This window comes from Callorhinchus milii, unplaced genomic scaffold (genome assembly GCF_018977255.1).
Source record: "Callorhinchus milii isolate IMCB2004 unplaced genomic scaffold, IMCB_Cmil_1.0 Scaffold11, whole genome shotgun sequence".
NCBI lineage: Eukaryota > Metazoa > Chordata > Chondrichthyes > Chimaeriformes > Callorhinchidae > Callorhinchus > Callorhinchus milii.
The window spans coordinates 3277845-3300503 of record NW_024704752.1 but is presented as its reverse complement, the minus strand read 5'-3'; the positions used below and the strand labels follow the sequence as shown (position 1 = coordinate 3300503).

At 42.0% G+C, this 22659-nt stretch overlaps 1 protein-coding gene across 3 annotated transcripts; it reads right to left on the bottom strand.

Annotated features, from left to right (window-relative positions):
* Window positions 1-1677: 1677 nt before the first annotated feature.
* On the bottom strand, window positions 1678-20625 carry tmem44 (transmembrane protein 44). 3 transcript variants are annotated; one of them, XM_007902413.2, is made up of 11 exons: window positions 20257-20625; window positions 19076-19202; window positions 17213-17306; window positions 13938-14092; window positions 12970-13056; window positions 11513-11683; window positions 10516-10671; window positions 9747-9857; window positions 7228-7407; window positions 4274-4306; window positions 1678-2853 (listed from the first exon to the last, which is right to left on the bottom strand). In XM_007902413.2, the coding sequence occupies exons 1-11, from the start codon at window positions 20430-20432 to the stop codon at window positions 2584-2586; spliced, it is 1560 nt and encodes a 519-aa protein (XP_007900604.2). In that variant the 5' UTR covers window positions 20433-20625; the 3' UTR covers window positions 1678-2583. The 3 variants fall into 3 exon arrangements, with proteins under 3 accessions (XP_007900604.2, XP_007900606.2, XP_007900607.1); XM_007902416.2 differs by lacking the exon at window positions 1678-2853 and adding an exon at window positions 3234-3266; XM_007902415.2 differs by lacking the exon at window positions 4274-4306.
* Between the last annotated feature and the right edge of the window lie 2034 nt (window positions 20626-22659).

Genomic DNA, 22659 nt, shown 5'->3' with positions numbered 1-22659 from the left:
CAGGTAGTACCTCAATTTAACATCTCATCCAAAGGACAGCTCCTGCACCAAAGCAGAACACCCGCTTTCAAAGTCCTGGCTTGCAGCTTGAACGCACAATCTTCTGTCTCAGAGCTGAGAGTACTACCGGCAGAGTCAGCCTCACATCTGATTTTAACATTGTAATTTTTTCGTTCAGCGTTTATGTCTGAAACATACTTGTACAAGTACAGTGGGTACAGTGCAGAATGGCTGAAGTGACAGTACATTTCCTTTCAATCAATGAACGCACTACGACCCAGCATTTGACAATGACAATACCGATTGCCACTGCTTGCAATAAGCAGCTATTGAAGTACTTCTAAGATTGCAGCATTATTTACTTGTACTTGTATTGTTCATTGCTACGTTACACCTCAGATCACCAACAATGTTAATCCTGTGTAAAACGTTTCTAATTAGCTATGAACACAAATGCTTAATTTACCATTTCATGTGGAACCTTTGATCTGATCCTTTCTTTTTACATGTTGCTTTACCACCACCTTGTGGGGAATCCATGAAACTCTCATTGAAAAAGCTGAAAAGTCCTTTCCCTTTTTTTAAGGTCACACAAGATCATAAGACCGGAAGAAGAAGGCTCTTTGGCCCTAGATACAGTAATAATAATAATAATCTTTGCATTTGATATAGCGCCTTATCATGTTGTTGAAATGTTTCAAACCTCTTCACAGAATAACCTGTAAACCGTAGTGACTGTGTGCCTTGTGGGCGAAACACAGCAGCCAATTGTGCACAGCGACGTCCCGCAAACAGTCGTACATTGAGTGACCACATTATTATTATTTTTTTGGAGGGATTATTACCTCCAGAAAGCGATCCGCCAATCGACTAACGAGCGACTTCCTACTTACTGCTAGGTAAGCGGAGGTGTGGACCCAGTTATGTTATGATCTGAAGGTAAAATGCAGCTTTTGACCACAGCGAAACAATCATTCAGAAAATGTAGCATGTGTGTTTTTTTTAATTAAGATTTTTAAACCTCTTGTGAGGCACCATCTTGCTTCCATAATGCATTTTTGCATTATTAATTTCCCACTAACTTTAATTCTATATCCTTTATATGATACTGTATGTACAGTAACCGTGACAAATAGTAAAATCACAGGGAAATCAACTGCTTGAATCAATGAATAATGTCGTGGCTGAATGAGAATGAGAATGAAATATGCTTGGAACTCACTGATTGTTGAACTGAACTCCCTCCTCCTGTCTAAATTTACCGTGCACTTGTTTGGCCTTCCAGATCAGAGAATATCCCTAAACAGCTGTCCAAAGTTGCAGCAAGCAGTGTGTAGCTAAGAGAGCAACTAGAAAAAATTCCTAATTGTTTTTAACTCGTCTGTTAACACGTCATACATTACAAATAATATTCCCTGTATTTAATTAAGTTGTCCTTATCAAGTTGTCCTTGGTAAAAGAGCTCTGGGATTTTATCCTGCGTGAGGGGCGCTATATAAATGCAAGTTGTTGTCGAAATGACTCAAAGTGCTTTCACAACGCTATAACAATGTGATTGTAATTATTCACCTCATAATTCATTAATGTTCCACACTTTGAATTACTGCATACCCAACGTTTGTTTGAACTATTAGAGAAAATATGAAATCACTCTCCTTCCTATAATAAACAAAATTATTAAACGTTATATCCCTTTATTATTTAACACAGAATTGCCATTGTAGTTTTCAATGGATTAAAATGACTTGCATCTTTCTGATCAATCCTGTTTACAACCCTCAAAAGAAAGCATTATAATAGAACAATTACAGCCAGTGATATAACTGGAATGCAACAGCAGTGATTATTCAGTGTACTGTACAGTATTCAAAGTCATTCAGTGTCAGCAGATTTCAGAACAGTTCAGCAACATGAACATAGGAACATAGGAATTGCTAGATGAAAAAAGACCAAGGTCCAGATTGTTTGTCTTCTACTATCCTGGGAGTCACATGCTACAATAATAGAGATGTTGATAGCAATTAATTCTGTATAGATTAGTCCACAACACAGTGAAAAGCTTTGTGAACCTTAGATCCAAAGTTGCCTGTTTTTTCCAAGCTATACTACACTTACTATAGGTCACATCTCAAACGAACAACCACATTACTAAAAGTACAAGAAACTTTTATAACATTGCAAAAGAAAAGTGGAATAAAATTGATAAAATATTATAAAGGAAATAAACATTCAGGAACACATTTCACAGAATACTGCAGCTTTCAGTTGTATTGCCCAATATCCAAGCAAGTCAAAAGCAAGTGTATTTCAAAGAGGGCTCTTTCAAGTAAATAAGTATTGCACTGTGTACATATTACTGACGGGAAACGATTCTTCCTTTAAAAGAAATTATTCACAATGAATGTAAAATCTAAATGAATCTAAATGGGAGTAAATATCACATGGCTGCATTGTTACGTGGTACTTTATTGAATCGTGTTAAATAACGCAAACATTTTTCACAAGTCATCACATTTGTCTTTAAAAAAAACTGCCATATTCATGTTTGTTCCCACCCCATCCCAACACACCCCCCAACCCCCGTCATCTTCCACTTCTTTTAACCTCTTCTTCATATTCAGCCAATATTGCCGAGGCTTTCTCTTCGCTCATCGTGGTGTCAGCATGGCAGAACCAGAGGTCAGTTGCTGGTGGTGGAGAGATAACAGACAAGGGGTACATACTGAATACTGAACTGCCCGGAGGCTGAACTGTGACCTGTGACATAGTCAGACGGCCTGGGCTACGGGCGATGATATTTTCTTGTTGCCTGCTTGTCACTTTCCAGTCTTGAGGCAAATCTTCAAAGTCCCACTGTGAAACAGGAAAGACAGCCACGTTTCAAAAGGATTCCCTCACCTTATTGTTTAACAGCTGAAATTTCCGCGCATCACTTCTCCAATTGCAGGTCAGATTGGAATGTGGTTCTATTCTGTGCATTTTGCTTTTTTTTTCTCCCCTGGACTGAACCGTTAAAACATATTTCGCCCGCAAAATATACAGTCAATTCACTTTGTAGTATATTCTGTAAAGCACCTTGAAACGTCTCGAAGACGTGATGAAACGTTATATCAAATGCAATGATTATTATTATTATTATTATTCACTGTAAAAGCAAACTACCATTCTGAAAGATAAACTTAGAAGGGAAATCTCAAGACCACAAGATTTAACTCTTTATTTAAAAGATCTTCTTCTTGTAGTCCAGCTCATGTCTCTTGCTTCCCCTTTATAGGTGGAAAAAAAACTTATTAAAATGAACATTCTTTGAAAATGGAAAATAATTTAGTGCTCTAGTCTAAAATATACATAAAGTATTTACATATTTGCAGCGCAATAGAGGACGTTCCAAACAAAAACTGATTTATAATAATAATAATGCTTGTATTTGATGTAGTGCCTTATCACTTCATTGAGAGGTCTCAAAGCGCTTCACAGAATATACTTGAATGTGTAGTGACTGTATATTTTGTGGGCAAAACTCGGCAGCCAATTAATTTATGAAAAGAGTACACTGTAAAACATGTGATTAAATCGAAGAGGAGTGTTCTCTGCACTAATTATATTCCTGCACTCCTTTGAAGAAAGAAAAAAAATGGATTTGTAGCTTAGATTGGAGAGACAGTCTACTCCTGTGGAAAATGGTGACTGATGTTACTAGGAATTAACTTTAAAATTGCTGACGTCACAATTTCACGTAATTGAAGTGAAACAAAAGGAAAAATTGTGATCGTGCAATCTCAGACCTCAGGAATGCAATGAATGGCTGGCCTCGAACAAGGAAGCACGCTTTGACATGCTAGAAATTGGAAATGAGTTAAGTTTTATGACAATAAATACAAGCGAGCTAGACATTTCATCTCACTTGACATTTCAGCATTGCACAACGCCATTAAATATCCTACATGGATACATTACATATATTCACACACATATATAAAATGATGTGAAACACGCCATCCAAAATAGTCGCATCTCCTTAGATTTTAAACAGCTTATTAAAAATGCTTTTTTATAGAATTGTTTGCTTAAGAAAAAAAAAGACACTTTTAGAAAGCTTTAAAATTGGTCAAAAGGATACTCTCTAAGCGCTCTGAGACAGTACCCTGCGTGGGAGGGGGGGGCGCTGTATAAATGCAAGTTGTTGTTGTTGTTCCTCATTAGTGAATGACAAGGGTAAACTGCCCACCCCTTTGGGTTAGTACAGTATCAAGTGAGTAGGATCCGTTCGTACCTGTTCTGCGTTAAGGGCTTCCAAATACTTTTGCTGCAAGGGTAAAAACACATCAAAAGAACTAAACAACTATGTAAAGCACTTTCTTGCCCACCACCAAAGTCTCATTTGCTTTGTTCTGAACCATGGTTACATTAAACATTAAACAAAAGAAGCAATGCAACATCAAAAGTAAAAGCCAAACAAGAACAAAGCCCAGTTTATAGGTTATCCCCTTACAGTAATTAGGAGGTGAAGTTCACAACATTTCATCACGAGTCTCTCAACAATAACGCATTTTTTTTTAAATCGCCATGATCTTGTTAATTAAATTGCAAGTTAAATATTTAACTCCAATATTGTACGAAAGGCTATTCATTATACAGTCAATTTAAATCCTATAAAAAATGCCGCCCATCTTATGACCTACTCCAGTTGACTGAACAAGAAAGTTGATGGTTACTTGGTTAGTAAACAAACATTGCAGCTCATGCTTTAGGGATTAATAGTGTAATTCACTTGTGTTCACAATCTTGATCCACAGACCAAGTGACTGTGGCACAAAGTAGGAATGTGTGGTTTTAAGAAAATGCTTAAGAAACACAAATTAGTCGGAGACTGTTGAAGGGAGGCACCTGGGAATTCTTTATGGAAATAAATTGTATTTAGTGGGAAGGCTATTACATTAACTCTAACTGCACCACTTTAAGCACTCTGAGATGCTAACCTGCACGGAGGGCTCTATGTAAGTGCAAGTTGTTGTTGTTAATGCATTCAGTGTTCATTACTGTTCCCCCAATTAGCAGAAAAAGATACAGAGAAATGTCACAAAACTCTTTGATCACTCCTATTGTTGGCGAACCAAATAAGAAGCATTTCACTGGCAATGGTACAACAAAGGAGATGGGGACCAGATTGTTTCAACACAAAGGGAATAAATTAAATGAAAGGTACAAAATGTTCTGGTCTGAATCTGGAATTAGAGAGCACTACTGCAGAGGTACCAAACAACAAGGGAGGCTGGCATTAAGGTCCCCTCTTTGGCATTCCTGTGACTTTTTCTCACCAATGAGAACACAAGGCCTGTCCCCTTTAAGAGGATGAGCCAATTCCATGAGGTTCAAAAACAACTTAAGAGAGGATCAGATGAAGACATTTTGGTTCATTTCATCCCAGTCTTCCAGCGTACCTACTCCACTGTCTTCCCCATTACAACCTTAAGCTGAGTTTTAAATAATGAGGGGGAGGGGGGAATTTAAGTGGATGGAAACTACATCACAAGTATCTACTGCCCACATTCTACCATTATAATCACAGCCACAACAACGATCAAGTATTAAACAGCACAAGGGGTAATTAAGGATAACTCTTCAAAGATAACTTAAGTTTGTCATATACATCCTGGAAAAGAAAAACCTAAATGGGGTAGAGGAGCAAAGGCATCTTTGGGTACTTGTACACAATTCATTAAAAGTAGCAATACAGGTTAATAAGGCCATAAAAAGGCAAACCAGGCATTGATTGAGTTCATTTCTAGAAGGATAGAAATGAAAAACAGGGAAGTTCTGGTCAACGTCTATCAAACCTTTATTATTATTATTATTATTATTATTATAAACCTTGGTTAGACCACACTTAGAATATTGTGTGCAGTTCTGCTCCCCACATTACAGAAGGGATGTAGAGGCACTGGAAAGACTGCAAAGGAGATTTAAGGATGATCCCAGAACTGAGAGGTTATACCTATCAGGAAAGGCTGAACATGCTTGGACTCTTTTCTCTTGAAAAGAGAAAGGTAAGGGGTGACCTGATAGAGGTCTTTAAAATGATGAAAGTTATAGGGAAGATGTTTCCACGTGTGGTGGAGACCAAAACCAGTATAAAATAGTCACAAATAGATCAAATAGGGAAGTTAGAAGAAATTTCTTCACACAGAGTAATGGAATGTGGAATATGCTCCACAAGGAGTTATTGAGGCAAATTATTTAAGGGGAAGCTAGACAGGTACATGAGGGAGAAAGGAATAGAAGGTTAGGCTTGAAGGCTTAGTTGAAGGGCAGGAGGAGGCTCATGTGGAGCATAAACACCGGCATAGACTAGTTGGGCTAAATAGCCTGTTTCTGTGCTGTATATTCTAATGTATAATGTGTCCATCATTGCGAACTCAGCTGCTAAAAGCTCACTCTGAGTCCAGGTCCCAGAGATTTCTCATCAGCTAATGGCCAGTTGCACTATGTACAGAGCAAATCAGGGAGTGCCTTTAAATACGCCCTTTAGACTGACTACTGTGTGGAGGAAATGAGTTATTGTAAGGCCAAAGTCCCGACTACCTGTTTCTCTTTGGCATTAACGATCCCGAGGTACTATTTGAAACAAGGGAGATTCTCCCAATATCCCTGCCAACAATCCCTTGGAGAGAGAAAAAAAATCATTCATTCACTTCATGACTGTTTGTGGAACATTGATGTTCGCAAACTAGCTGCTGCATTCGCCTACAAAATGCACAGTCACTAAAGTTGACAGTAATTCCTCTAAAGCGCTTTGAGATGTCCTCCTGACGTCAAAGACGCTATAACAAATGCAAGGATTAATATTATTATATTATTCTGATGCCTGTGAAGTCTTGCAGTCATTTTGATGTGACAACGATTATTAATGCTTCCCTCTTAAATTTAAGAAATTATACAAATGTTAAAATTGAGCCCCATTTGGCTTGACCTAATTTCTGAATTGCGTTAAAATGAATAGGATTAGTCACAGTCAAAAATAACGGAAGGAAGGAGAGAGGGGGACAGGGTGAAAAATGCAAAGGCAAGTCAGCAAAACAACAAACAGTAGCACAACCTGCAAAAGGTGATGGAATGTCATTAATCTCCAACCAAACCACCAGGGTTGCTCTGGTCATGATGATTAAGGATTTACTCCCCCCTCCCTCCCGGTTGCATTTAAAATGCAAATGCAGGATTACTGCTTACCTCCAGTTCAGAGTTAATTGATGTTACATCCGAGGAGCTACACGAGGACACATTCGCATGGATGATTTGCTTCGGAGGATATGTTGGGGGATCTTGGGCAAACAGCGCATGATCCCCTTTTCTCTCCCTTTCTGTGCTGATTTGTCCATCTCCAGGTGACCGTTTAACACCAAATTCAGTCTACAATCACAAGCAGGTACAGTACACAGGGGCTGAAGACTGTTATTGTGAAGGGCAGAATTGCAACAAACGCAATGATCAATAATCCATGTATAACAGGAGGTATTCAATAACCAATGAAGGGTTTTGATAGAGTATATAAGGAGAAACTGTTTCCACTGGCAGGTGGGTCGGTAACCAGAGGACACAGATTTATGATAATTTTCGAAAGAACCAGAGGAGAGATGGAGAATTTTTTTTTCTACACAGTCAGTAAAATGCCCTGCCTGAAAGGATGGTGGAAACAGATTCAGCAATAAATTTCAAAAGAGAATTAGATAGATACTTGAAAAGGCAAAAATTTGCAAGGCTACCAGGAAAGAGCGGGGGTCGGGACTAACTGGATAGCTTTTTTAAAGAGCTGGCAGAAGTAAGGTGGTCTGTAAGATTCTATAATTCTATGATTTTATAAACTGCAGTCTCCCTTCTCTATCCATAAACACCAGGAAAGTAATTTACCTGATGCTTTTTTGGGGAGGTTGCAGGTGGGAAGGTTTCTAGAGATATTTGTTCCACCAAATAGGGAGGAAAAAAATCGAGAGAGGCAAAATACACATAAAAATAGATGGGCACATTTGGTGAAATTTTCGAGCATCCGAGCATTTCGAACATGTTAACGCATTAAATGAACCCAGCGTCCAGCTCTCGATCACCCTTCCTGATAACCCCGACCCACCCTGAAATTGGCCTCATTGCACTACCGGTTCTGACATTGCAAAACAGGCTCGCAATCATGGAACTGCTAATTGCTTTGGGTTGTAATTTGGGTTGTAAAAATAAAATTTGGTGTAACCTTTTATTTTGCCGATGAAGTTTCACCAAAAAAGTTATACATCAGTGAAAATTGGTTGTAATTTTTTTATATGGCCCTTATCTATCCTGTAGGGGGTTAGTTTAACCCATTATTTCAGTTCTGATATCAGACATTGCCCCTAAGGCCAACCCCTCTCTCTGATTTTGTGTCAAATGTACAGAATCTATAATTATTTCTATTTATTGAGTCAAAGCTTGATGATCGACCTGCTTTGCCAAGTATCCCACCTCCTTGGTAAAGCTTTACACTAATTATTTTGTAACAAACACACAGAAATTTAATGTCAAAAACAATTCTCTTTATTTCTTTCCACAGGCCATGCTCTCGGTCTCTACACAGAGATCCAGCAATAGGATTAGTCAATGCTGTCAGGTCAACAGGCCGTGGGTTTGAAAATTAAACAAGAAATGGTAAATTAAACAACCATCACCCATATTATATAATTCTCTGTATTTACATATCATTGACAGGGATAAATTCAAATTAAAGTACAAAACAAAGTAATTCAAATGTAAAAAGCAACAGCATTATACATAGAATTTTACCCCATCCCTCCTCTACTCTCAGTGCTTATTGCAACAAGATCAGATGAGGAAGCCCCTTTGTCCCATTTGATCTCATGCTTCCAGAAAACTCACCCTGCTGTCCTTCTACTATACCATTGAGCTTGTTTGTTCAAGCTATACCACTTCCAGTGGCTGAGGTTAATGGATCGCACCATGCCACCTGTTAATTCCCTTCTGTGTAAAGAAATACTTCTTTGTGTTTGTTCTCAAATTGCCCCGTGCAACCTTGAACCTATGACCTCTTCTTCTGGTGTCTTGAAAGTTTTGCTCTGCATTTAATTTCTCTATCCCATTTACAACTGTATATACCTCTACAAGAGCCCTCTATGAGACATCTATCTTCAGGGTTGAGCTAGAGCATCTAAGTTAGAATGCTGCTCTCGAGTGAAATCACCGTTGGCACTGATTGCTGTCAGGAAAAGTGATGTGCGTATGTGCTGAGTGACAATGTTTCCAAACTTTGGCCAGGTTAGCTCCAATCCTGTCCTTAAAAATGCTTTCTCAGCAACACCATTGAAACTATTTCACCACCATACTACTACTAATAATATAAATTGTATATTCTGCTAGTAGTGACCTATTCTGCTTCAGTTAAACACAAGGCATTCCCATCTGCAAACTGAACAATGAATAGTTTGACACAAACATTACACATATAGGAGAAAGGCTATATGTATATTTCCACACACAATCACCTCCCACACCACAGCCTCCAACCCTCCCCACATCAGAGAAATACATATTTTTAATGAAACAGCAAAAGAGAAGCAATGAAATGAAGAACTACAATGTGAGGCAGACAAACGGGCATTCAGTGATAAAAGGCAATAAGTTTGATTCAGTCGAAGCAACAAACCAAGTGACTGACAGATTGGTATAAATATAGCCCCTGTATAATGATCTACTGGCTATAGCTTTACCTCTTGTACTGGTTCAATACTCATACTCATATCCATATAGTGGCTTATTTCTGCCATTTTGCGCAAGTATCTGTTGTTTTGAGGGATATTGAGTGGCATCCAGTCCGAATTCTGAAACAAATGAAGAGAGGTCTCAGGCATGTGTAGGCACTTGAGAAACAGGGTGGAGCAGAGAAGGTTAAGAGGGGAATCTAATAGAAATTTTCCAAATTATCAATTGTTTTTAATAGAGAGTGTAAGAAAGAGACCTTCCAGTAATTTCCAGGACAAATCAATAAAACAGTAACAAGAGAGGACACGTTGAGGATTATCACCAGAGGGAAAAATAATAATCCTTGCAATTGAGAGAGTTCCTTTCACATTGTGCAGAAGTCTCAAAGTGCTTCACAGGATTTCCTGTAAAGTGCATTGGCCGCGTATTTTGCAAGTGAAACTTGACAACCAATTTGTACACAGCATTGAACCCACAAACAGCGATGAAGTGAATGATCAATTTTATCTGGGGGCCAATTGTTGGATGGATGGCATACTGGGAGAGAGAAACTCTCTTCTCTTTATCGAACAGTCCCGCATGATCTAATGAACGTCACGTCCAACATTGCACCTTATCGAAGCTTCAACCTAGACTAAACGAGTTCAGAGTCCCGATGTGGGGTTTGAACCAGCAAACTTCTGATTCACAGGCGAGAGCACTATCGACTGAGCCAGCCTGACACCTTGAAGTTTAACTGATCCAAACAGAGAGGAAAGCTGCATCAAATCTTAGTACCTGGGATCCCATGGGCATCAACTCTTCTTCCAATAGGTCTTGTTCATCTTGTCCAGGAGATTCCAGCAGAGAGATGGTATCAGATTCCATAACAACCTCCACACCCCACTGCTGACGGGCTCTTTTATTTTTCATCAGACATGATAAAAACAACGACTGGATGATTATTGTTAAATAAAAACACACAACATCTGGGATTGTTTCTATTTATATTTTTTGTTGCAGTTTCAAGTAGTTTGAGACGTTTTGATGATGTGATATGGGGCTATATCAAATGCAAATAATAATAATAATTATTATTATAATCCTTACATTTGATATAGCGCCATATCATGTCGTTAAAACGTCTCAAAGCACTTCACAGAATATACTGTAGAGTGAATTGACTGTGTATTTTATGGGTGAAATCATTCAACATTCAAACAGGGATCTTCACCTTGTGCTTTAACGTATCTGGTTAGTTTCCCACTCTCTATCTCTTTCACTCTCTCTTTCTCCCACTCACTTTCCGAGATTCATTCACAATTCAGCCAGGATTTTCTTGACAGGTTTCTGCCGCTGCCCTCATAGATGAGAGTGCTACTAACTGAACTAGACTGACATGTCCATATTTCCCAATAAGTACTTCTTTACACTTATAATAATAATCATCCTTGAATTTGATATAGCGCCTTATTGTATCACCAAGACATCTCAAAGAGCTTCACACAATATATTGTAAAATGAATTGATTGTGTATTTTGTGGGCAAAACGTGGCAGCCAATTGCACACAGCAGTGTCCCCCGAAACAGTTGTGGATTGAGTGACCCCTGACTGTAGATCACTCAATTATTATTATTGAGTAAAATTATAACTTTTTTTGTTGAATGAATGATCACCACCGGAAAGCAATCCGCCAATCAACTGGCAACCATGTTCCTACTTATGCGAGGTAAACAGAATTGTGTGGAGTAAGGAAACTTGCTGAAAGGTTTCTCCCCTCCTTGGAAAGGATACAGTAATGTCCATAGATGCAGCACCAAGTGAGGCCAGTAGCCAGGGCAGAGCTTGCAGGATAAAATCGAGGTGCTTGTCATGACACAGAATGGCTGCGGAATACACAACGTTGCCCAGGATTGAAAAGATCCACACCCATTTCCAGAGACTGGAATCCACATTTCCTTTGCACTGTAAGACAAAGCAGACCCCTTCGATTAACATGGTCAAAAGTCCCGGTCACCCATCCAAAACAAAATCGGTCACTCATTTCATGACTGTGTGTGGGTCATTGCTGTGCGCTATTGTACTGCTGCGTTTGCCTACAAATACAGTGACTTTTGAGATGTCCTTCAGATGTGATAAGGTGCTATACCAAATGTAAGGATTATTATTATTATTAATTTTAAGGATAACAACAACAATAATAATAAGCGCCTTATCACCTCAGAGAGATGTCTCAAAGCACTTCAGAGGATTTACTGTAAAGTATAGTGACCGTAATGTGTAGGCGAATGTGACACCAACATCCCATGTGAATGACCAACTTTTCTTGGGTGCTTGTTGGTCAGGACAAGGGGAGCTTTTTCCAACTAGCCTCATGGTTGGTGAAGACTGCCTCCTAACACAATATTCTGTTCCTTCCTCCTGCATCCTCTGGACCTCAGTCCCCTTACCTTCCCCCTTCCCCACACTAGGAGTTAACCAAATAAAGTGCACCAACACTAATTTCCCTGCGTTCCCTCCTCCCCCCAACATACTCTTTTCCACCGGTTCTGGAAACACATCTCCAATTACAATAAACCTTGCATTTGATATAGCGGCTTATCATGTTGTTGTGATGTCCAAAAGCGTTTCATAGAATATACTGTACATTTAATTGACTGTATATTTTGTGAATGAAACATGACAGCCAATTTCACACACCCGTGTCCCACAAACAGTCGTGGATTAAGTGATCTTTTATTTTTATTGGACCCGGAAAGCAATCCATCAATCGACTAACAGCCAGGTTTCTACTTACTGCAGGCGAACAGAGGCATGCTGAAACTTGCCTAACGTTTGTCCCCACTCGGGAATCGAATCTGGATCGTCTTGCTCGCGAGGCGAGCGTGCTGATCACTACGCTAAGGGACCCCACAATTTTCTGTCAAGTGTTGTGATGACCTGAGCTTCAATAGGCAGTTTTATCTGTATTCAAGCCTTCTGCCTCTGAAGGAAAACAGTACCTCACTGTTCCCTCCAGCTCCAGGCAGCGGGATCCTAGCATACATACTGCCTTTCCCAGCTGAGGTTATCATCCATTTATCACACATAAAGAATTACATCCCAATTGTACGCAATGGACAGTGCCAGACAAAGATACAGCTTATAACCAGACATTGGTACAATGATCCTACTATTGCTCTGAGCAACACAGCAATTAGGCATCACAATCAGGCATTTCTTTTGCTCATAGACTGGTCACTCTTACTTACCGCCCACAATATCTGAGATACCTTTGACGTCCAACAAATGGCAACAGCAGTCACTCCCAGCGCATAGCCAATAATTTCCGTGTTGTCCTGTGAAATACGTAATGTTTTAAAAAAAATTAATAGTATAATTGATAAACTCATCACTTATAGGTTTCCCCCATTTTAATCAGAGAGAGAAAAAAAAATGGCGATTGGCCTTATTTTCCAATTTTCGCCAAATCGGTGAAAATGAATTCCCATCTCGTATCGTTTCTTTTTAAAGAGCCAGGTTGAAGACGTTCCTCTTCGAACGTGCTTGCGGTCACCTCTTCCCTCCTCGCTGGCTCGGGGTCAGGCTCCGCCATTGTTAAACAATCCGAGACACTGCCCCGTGAGTGAAGGGGGCGAGTGGTTGTTGTAAAGTTGCCAATAGATATCACTTCCTGTGCGCTGTACAGTTCACCGTGTCGCACAGTGACTCGGCTTTCTTGGCGCCAGAAAGTGACATCGGTGACGTCCTTCCGGCCATTTTTCAAGTGGAAAGGACGGCTTTTTAAAAAAAAAGGCAAATGGTGCGGGTCGACAAATAAAAAAAAAATGAAAAACCAGAAACACTCATTATTCAAGAGTAAACAGGTGAAAAGTCAAAGCACTGGACCAGCTCAGCAAAACTTCTTCAGATTTCGTAGTGTTTTGTTTACGCGCAATCTGTGGAATCACCGAGTGGGTGCCAAGCCTTCGCTCTTGACAACCTGCCCCTAATGCTTCCCGGAATCTGTGAGCAGCATGCTTTCCCTCCAGGGAGAGAGCGCGAGTTCCATTCCAGCAATCTACCTCTGGAATTTCCATGTGAAGGTGGGAACGCATGGTATTCTCATCTTGGTTTGGACACTCTTAAGCACGGGGGTGGGTTTCCGCTTGCGTCAGACGCCCGGCCGACCGAAAACAAAACATGGGAGATAGCAGGGGAGAAGGCAGCAATGTTTTACCTGAAGTATTGTGGTGAGTAGCCTCCTTCTTAGCCCGCTAACATCAGCCGGCACAGGAGCAGCCCAGCAGTAATAGTTCAAGCCTAGAATAAAAGGCAGCGAAGCAACGAACAAAGTGCGTCTTCTCCTTTTCTTTCGCTGTCGCAGAGGTTTCCCTGCAAACCCGATTAAAACAAAACAGGTCAAAATAATAATAACCCTTCCATTTGACATAGCTCCTCGTCAAATGATGTTGAGATATCTCAAAGCAGCAGAGGCTCTGTACTCTGACAATATTCCCCAACAACAACAAGTACAAATTCTATTTATATAGCGTCTTTCGTGTTGAGAGGATGACCCAAGGGCCCAGACAATAAGGGGTTTGCACCCGAGCTGAAGCTTTGGGGTCAGAGAGGAATGGAGGGCGCGGAAGGGGAGGAAGGAAGATGACTGGAAATGGTCAAATAAGAAAATCTTGAGACGGGCCTTGAAGGAGGAAAGGGAGAGGCTGAGGCGGATGGAGTTCCAGAGGGGTAAGGGCAGAAAGGTTGAAGGTCTGACCTCCAATAGTGGAGCAGATGGACGGGGGATGTGGAGCAGGCCACTGCCTGCAGAGTGGAGGGAGCGGACAGGTTGGTGAAGTTTTAATAGGCTGCAGAGGTAGTGAGGAGGAGTGTACGGGGTGGGGGAGAAATTCCACTCGCATCTAGATTTACTTCATTCCAGAGCATTTTCAGAGCATCCAGAATTTGGCAAATTCTTAAAATTACAGCTTGAAGCCCTTCATTTTCCTGCACGTTTCCTTTCGAGAACCAGCTTCAAAATTAAGACTCGACTCAACAGCTTGCTGAATCCCGAATGCTGTGAAGTGCCCGAATAAATGAAGAGTAAATTGAGACGTGGGTGGAATTTCTCCCACTTTGAAAGCCTGCTTCGGAAAAAAGCCGAGGAATGTTCAGAAAGTAATAGGGAGGGGCTGGGAGCGAGAGAAACGGCCTTCATGATTGGTTTCAAATTCATTTTGGTTACATAGAGAACCACATCATAACACCCTGCTTTAAGAAAAATGCCTTGTTTTAAGCAGTGCTTACAGCGCCAAAGCACTTCAAAGGCACTTCAAAGTGAGTTCATGACAAGTAATAATAATAATAATCCTTGCTTTTGATTCAGTGCCTTGTCAGGCCATTGAGACGTCTCAAAGGGCTTCACAGGATATTTTGTAAAGTCGATTGGCTGTGTATTTTGTGGGCAAAATGCGGCAGCTAATTGTGCACAGCAGTGTCCCACAAACAGTAGTGGGTTGAGTGCCAAGATTTTTTTTCGGGGGGGGGGGAGGGATTATTACCCCCAAAAGTGATCCATCAATCGACTAACAACTGGGTAAACAGAGGTGCGTGGAGTAAGGAAACATACCTAAGGTTTTGTTCTGCCCTGGAATCAAACCTAGGTCACCTCGCTTGTGAGGCGAGTGTGTTAACTACTCCACAGTGCAGGTATTATGTTTGTTGACAGAGCAGGAAGGTAGTGGTTGGGGGAGTAAGGTCACAGGAGATCACCTAGATGAGATGCGGGTTCTCAGTGGTTGATCTGCTGGGAGACGGAGAGTCAGGAGAGGATGGGGTAATGGGATCGCCTAGACTAGTGGAGCAGAGGACACAGGCTGCAGAGTTCAGGGTGGCGGAGTTTGTAGAGCGAGAAGCTGAGGAGGTTTCCAAGTAAAATGTGATAGTTTCTTTAGCAGGAGCAATACACTACAATTTATGAGCAGTGCAATTGAGAGAGAAACCACTCTTGGAATGCTGCAGGGAAATTGGATTTATTACACTCACAATTATACAGACACACACACACACATCAATTTAAAGTGCGAATAAAACAATGCCATGCTCTGTTAACCATGAAAGTAAGAGCTCACACTTGCTAATTATGTCGCAAAGAAAGAATATTGCTTCTCTCTCACTGGTAGCAAATGTCAATATCCAGCCAGAAAGAAAAACTGGTATTTCTAGACTCACAGAAAGAAAACAGTAGAGAACAATAGTAATTGTCAATAAAATGCTAGGCAGCCAGGTAGTGCTGATGATTAAAGTCTTCCAAGTAAGCATTAGTTTGAACTGCCCTGTGCCTGTGAGACAGTCTATGCTTTCTGACATGTTAGATATTCCTGCAGGATATTCTGAAGGTGAATTCACTTTGAAAATGGATCCCAGCCAGTTCACTGGTACAATCATAGCAGTTAAAGCACAGAACGAAGCCTCTGTTTACCTAGCAGTAAGTAGGAACCTGGTTGTTAGTTGATTGGCGGGGATAATCCTTCTTTCAAAAAAAATGGGTCATTCAATTCACGACTGTTTATAGGACACTGCTGTGCGCAATTGGGCAACTGGTTAGCGTTTCGTCCACAAAATATACAGTCAATTCGCTTTACAGTATATTCTGTGAAACTCTTTGAAACGTCTCAAATACGTGATAAGGTGCTATATCAAATGCAAGGATTATTATTATTTGACCCATTAAAATATCCGACTCTCTGCTATACATCAATACTGTTTTAGCTTCGAGAGAAACTTGTGCGAAAGCGTTCCACGTTCTCATAACAATAATGATCCTTGCTTTCGATATAGTGTCTTATCACGTATTTGAGACGTTTCAAAGAGTTTCACAGAATACACTGTAAAGCGAAAGCGACAACAACAACTTGCATTTATATAGTGCCTCTCATGCAGGGTAGCATCCCAGAGCGCAGAGGCCTCTCAAAGAGCTTCACAGAACATATATTGTAAAGTGAATTGACTATATTTTGTGGCTGAAACGCGGCAGTCGATTACACACAACAGTGTGCCACAACAGTCATGGATTGAGTAACCAAATTCTTTTCTTTTTATAAGGGATTATTACCCAATCAACTAGCAACCGGGTTGCTATTTATTGCTAGGTACGCAGAGGCGTGTGGAGTAGGGAAACTTGCCTAAGGTTTGACCCCATCCAGGAATCGAATCCGGGCTCTCTTGTTTGCTAGGCGAGTGCTCTAACCAATATGCTACAGGACTGTGTAACCCTCTGCTTATGTGAAAAGAAACCCTTCTAACCCTTCCCCCTCTACTGTTCTAAAGGCAGTTGTGAGGTTTGTCAGCCCTCCAATATTTTATCCTGGGTGAAGAGGTCATATAAAGCGCAAGTTGGTGTTGTTTTGCTCCACTTGTTACCTGATTCAGAGTGATAATCCTCCCACTTGGCCCTACTCAGATTACAGATATAGTTTTCACTGCTCAGCAGACAATGGCAGAAGTTTTTACCTGGTTTTGATCTGGATCTTGAACCGCACATGGGGAAGAGGATTAATAGAAAACGAAAAATGTCCACAGCTGCCATGTACGCCCCTGTAAAAACCTGGAAAGGTATAAAACACATAAAATATTAGAACAAATCATTCTCTCCTCCTCCTCCCTCACTCTTGCCCCCTCCCTCTATTGTGTTGCTGCTTTTCAGCTATTTCCATTTTTGTTCTCTCGGCAAAGAGGCAGTTAAGATTGTCGATCATCATCAATCTCAAACAAACAGCTTCAAAGAGGATAATAGTAATCCTTGCATTTAATATAAGGTCTCATCAGTTCCTTATGTGTGATGACACCCTAAATTAAAGGTCTTATCACATATAAGGACGTAAAGATCTCATCAGAAGGATGTCTCAATGTACCGCACAGGATTTGCTGTAAACAGTTGTGACTGTGTATTTTGTAGGTGAACGGTAGGCCAATTTGAGCACAGCAATAGCCCACAAACAGCCCTGAAGTGAATGACCAACCTTACCTGGTGGGGGTGTGTGGGGGGTGTGGTTGTTGGCCATATTGAAGTTTCAGCATTATATCCTGTGAGTTCAAAGTCCCCCGTGGAGCTTTGAACTCACAACCTCCTGATGGGGCGGTGAGACTGCTACCAAGTGTCCTGTAGCGTATTGGTTAGCGCGCTCGCCTCGCAAGCGAGAGGATCTGGTTTTGATTCCCGGAGGGGTAATAATCCCTAAAAAAATGGCTGCTGTGTTTCGCCCGTAACATGCACAGTTAATCCACTTTACAGTATATTCTGTGAAGAGCTTTGAGACGTCGCGACAATGTGATAAGGTGCTATATCAAATGCAGACCGACACGTCAAATATTTTTAATTTGATGTTACCACCATACGAAGTGCCCTTAAAATCCCTTGTACAGGAAGACAGAGTGGCTGAGTTATAACACTCAAAGCAGCAGTAGAAAGTTGAAACATCCTCGCCGATATCCAGTTAGATTGCTCCAATTACACTTTGTTCACCCGGTGATCGTCCAACAACTGGATTCCTATTTACTGCTGGGTAAACAGAGGCGTTTGGAGTAAGGAAACTTGGCTAAGGTGTCGACCCTGACTTTTAAACTTGACACAGGATCACACAGCTTCACCCAACAATGCCGCTGGAGCGAAGCCAGATGAGTCACACAGAATATGGAGGGAATAGAATAGCCACTGCTAAACTGTGGATGTATCCTGGTCCGTACGAGGATAAGAATACACAATCCTTTGTTCAAACTGGATTGAGCCAACCTTACTGCGGAGCAGTCTAACCGGAGGCCAACTTGCTGAGCCTCAATTCAACCCCAGGCTGATCCTTGCCGACAAAATCTAGGTCTGGTTTTCTATAGGATCGGCCTCAACATTGAGACGTCTCAAAGCGCTCCACAAGATAAACTGTAAAGTGGTGTGACTGTGTGTGCTTTTGAGGGCGTGAGCTGCAGCCAAATTACACAGAGCAGTGACCCACAAACAGCCAACGGGCAAACAAACATTCATCTGCACAGAATACTTTATTTTGCATTCATAACTTCACAGCCAGAAAACAGTGAGACCTGTTCTCGCGTTAAAGAAAAACATATTACTAATTTTGTTTTAAAATGTCACGTTTCTCCTCTCCCCAATGCCCTGCCAATCTCTCGTCCAAGTGAATTTTATTCATTTATTGCCTGTCGCCCACAAAATACACAGTTAATCCACTTTACAATTTCTGTGAAGCGCTTTGAGACTTCTCATTGACATGATAAAACACCTATGTCAGATGCAAGGATTATTATTATTTACAGCTGGATGATGAGTGAGCCTCAAAGAGATTAACATAGAAAAGTCTTGCCAACCTGAATGTTCAGTTGTTTTGCTAGAAGTGCCCCAAACGTACTGCACACATTCCCCAGGAAAGCATAAATGGCACAAGACACATAGTCTTCTCTTCTAAGCCTTCGCTGGCATTGCAAATAAAATATTCTGGAGGGTCGGAGGTGGTGGAGGAGGGGAAGAAAGAACATTAAGTAAAACATTACAATCAACCACAAACTCCACCTGTGAGCTCCACACTGACCTATCTGAACCCTTTGCTCAGCGGGCTCCAGCCTGCTCGATGTCCCCCGCCCTACCCGACCCACCATCAGCGGAAGGGCCTTCAGCCTTTCTGCCCCATCCTTTGGAACTCCATCCCTTCGCCTCACTCCTTCTTTTACCTCCTTCAAGGCCCATCTCAAGAACCTCCTCTTCGACTATGCCTTTGGTTACCCTCCTACCCCTACCCTGTGTGAACGTAATTTATTTTTGTTGTTGCTGCAAGGAACCAAGAATCTCTTCAAACTGCATGTCCTTCAGCCATGTCCTGGCCTTTCACGTGATATATGGCCAAGGTGAGAAAATTGCACACAGGTAACAACAACAAAATTCACTGATTTAGCTCCTTTCATTCAGAAGGATATCACAACGCGCTGGATAGTTAAGGGCTTGCTCCCCAGCTGGGGGTTGGAATCAAGAGGAGTGGGAGGCCAGGGTGGTTGAGAGGTTGGCTGAAAGCACAGTCAAAGAGTATAGTCTTGAGACAGGCCTTAAAGGAGGGCACGTGATAGCTGAATTAACACAGGAGACAAACAGTGGCAAAACAGCCAAAAAGAAAAATATTCCAGCAAATCTTGTGCGCTGTGAGTCTCGTAGTTATGACGCTGTTCAGGATGTTTTTTTTAAAAAAAGTTTTGTTTTACAAGATGAAAAGTATTTTCCAACTGGGATTCGGGTCTACAAGAAACTATGTATTACCCTCCCGTCTTTTGTGCTATAAAAGCCATAATTCACGAGTAATATCATTGCTCTGTTCTCCAATGCAAGAATGTACTTCCCTCTCCCCTATCCCAGCTCACTCAAGAAGGAAGCAACAATGCAACACCTGAAGTTTTTAATTCCTCTACCCCCCCACATACACATACGCAATCCCTTGTTTTATAGTTTTAAAAAGAAACAGGAGATTTCGGAAACAATTAGTGTTAACCCTTGTTGTACTTACATGCTGTGAGAGATGCCCAAAAACAGCAAGGATAAAACCCAGAGTGTGAAGGACACACAGACTTTATCTTGGGTGAAGCAATTGATCCAGTAATTCCAGTTCCATAGGGTTGAGGTAGCAGCATCCTGGCTCAGGTTGTCTCCTGCTTGGACGCTGTTGTAGCCAAACAACCTCATGGCAAAAAAAACACGATGCTGATTTCACGCTGTGCGACAATCCAACTGCAAACGGTGCTTTAACCTCTCCTTTGCCTTTCCTGCTCGCCTGACATCTGACCATTTCAAACCGACCGCATTGCCCCGAGTTTAAAACACCAGCCTCTCTCCAAAAAAAAATCTCAAGCCATTTCACCAGAAGGAAAGGAAAGAGGGTGTGAGAGTGAGAGAGAAAAAACACACACAGAGCCTTTGCTTTGCAAACTCAATCCCTCCATTGTTTGCGCAGGTGAATGCCCAAACAGAAAGATCTCCCACACCTGTCTATTTTCGGGCAGTGTTTTGCAGAAAAGACAAGACAGTGATTGAAACTGACTCTCCCGACTGGTAAAAGGCGGCGGCTGTTGCAAAACCGATCGATTTCTGCAGAGCTGAGGAACGACTGAACTTTCCAACTCCTTGTGTGCATTCCCCTTCCTTCCTGGAGGTTGTTTTGTCAGTCAGTCCCAGAGCCCAGCCCTGTCTGTACCCGCCCTCAATTGCAAATTCTTGGCTCACTCAGCCAGCAATGCACAATGTATTGTATTCCCAATTTCCCAATTCCTCCCGAATGCAGTAAACTTCACCTAAATCGTGTCAGTTTGGGTCCCGTACGTTTAACATTGACTCAAGTTGTGCCAAAAGTTATGAGTTGTGTCGAACTTGCATAGAAATATAAACTCTTGAGTGGGTCTTGGGAAGCTGTACGCGATCGTATGCTTTTTACGTAGATCAGGTTTTGTGCGCGTTTTACTGTATAAAAATTGGTCGTTTACCTCTTGGTTGCCTTGCAGCGGGGGTATCACTGGTGTGCAAATTCGCTGGTGTGCAAATTGGCTGCTGTTTTCGACCACTAAAGATGGTCACTCCACTTCACAGCAGCCCCCCCACCCTCACCCTCTGCCACCCTGTTACATTGCCTGCCTCCAACTGTACCTGACAACCAAGCAGCTGAAACCCCTCCACTCTTTCGTCACCTTCGCCAATGCCCCCCCCTTGCTGGTTTCCCCAACATCACTATCCACAAAATCCAACTGATTCAAAACTCCGCCGTCCGGATGCTCACCTGCTCTAAACTGCGCACCCCAGTCACACCAGTCCTCGCCAGGTTCCACAGAACAGATTGACTTCAAGATCCTCGCTCGAATACAAATCGCCTCACCCCCTAACACCACCCTATCTCTCCGACCTGCTTACTCCCCACTCCACCGCCTGCTCTGGCCTTCTGCTTTTCCCTCAAACCCTCCGCACCACCAGCGGTCCGCTTGCTTTCAGCACTGCGCCCCAATACTTGGGAGTTCTCTTCCTCAATCCCTCCACCTTGCCTCCCTCCTTCCCCTTTTTCAGATCAGGCCTGAAGACCTTTTTCTTCCACCGTGCTTACAGTCACTTCCTACCTCCCCCAGACTCATATCAGGCTCTGACACTTTTAAGCCCTCGGAGACGTTACCCCACGTGAAGGGTGCTATACGAATGCAAGTCATTGTTGTGTATCGCATGAAGACCTTTTCATTGTTGTGCACTTTTAGACCTGCTCCCAATACGAAAGGAACTATCAAATGGAATGGGTTTATTATCTCATCATACATTGTTCTATTCCTGCCATCAAGATAAAAACACATATTTAAACTCTGTGATAATCATTTGAACACAACGTTATTACAACCCACACAAAGTGGTACACCCTCCGCACAGTAAGCCAAAACTCACAAAAAAAATCCAGCAATTGTTCCAGCCTTGAATTGTTGAGAGGACGCCTGAAAGGGCTTTACACAGCTGACTGGCTCGGCACCTGAGCTGGTGCAGTGTGGGCAGAAAAGTCGACTGAAAATCATTAACTTGGAATCAGATAAGAACCATCTCTTCTCATTCATCACAAACGGCTGCGATATGCAGCAAAACAACAAAATTACAGTCAATGTTTCAGACCTGAGCTGGGGGTTGGGATCAGGGAAGGGCGGAGGACATGGGTTGGGAGGGGAAGGGGGGTGGTCGAAGAGGAGGTCTTGAATCGCCCGTTTCCTCCGCTCAGCCGGCTATGGCCTGCTCCACGTCCTCCGACCCACCTGCCCCACCATTGGCGGGAGAGCCTTCTGCCCCCAACCTCTGGAATTCCATCCCCCAGTCACTCCGCCTCACTCCCTCCTTAGCCTCCTTCAAGTCCCCCCTCAAGACCCTCCTTTTCGACTATCCCATCGGCCAACCCCCT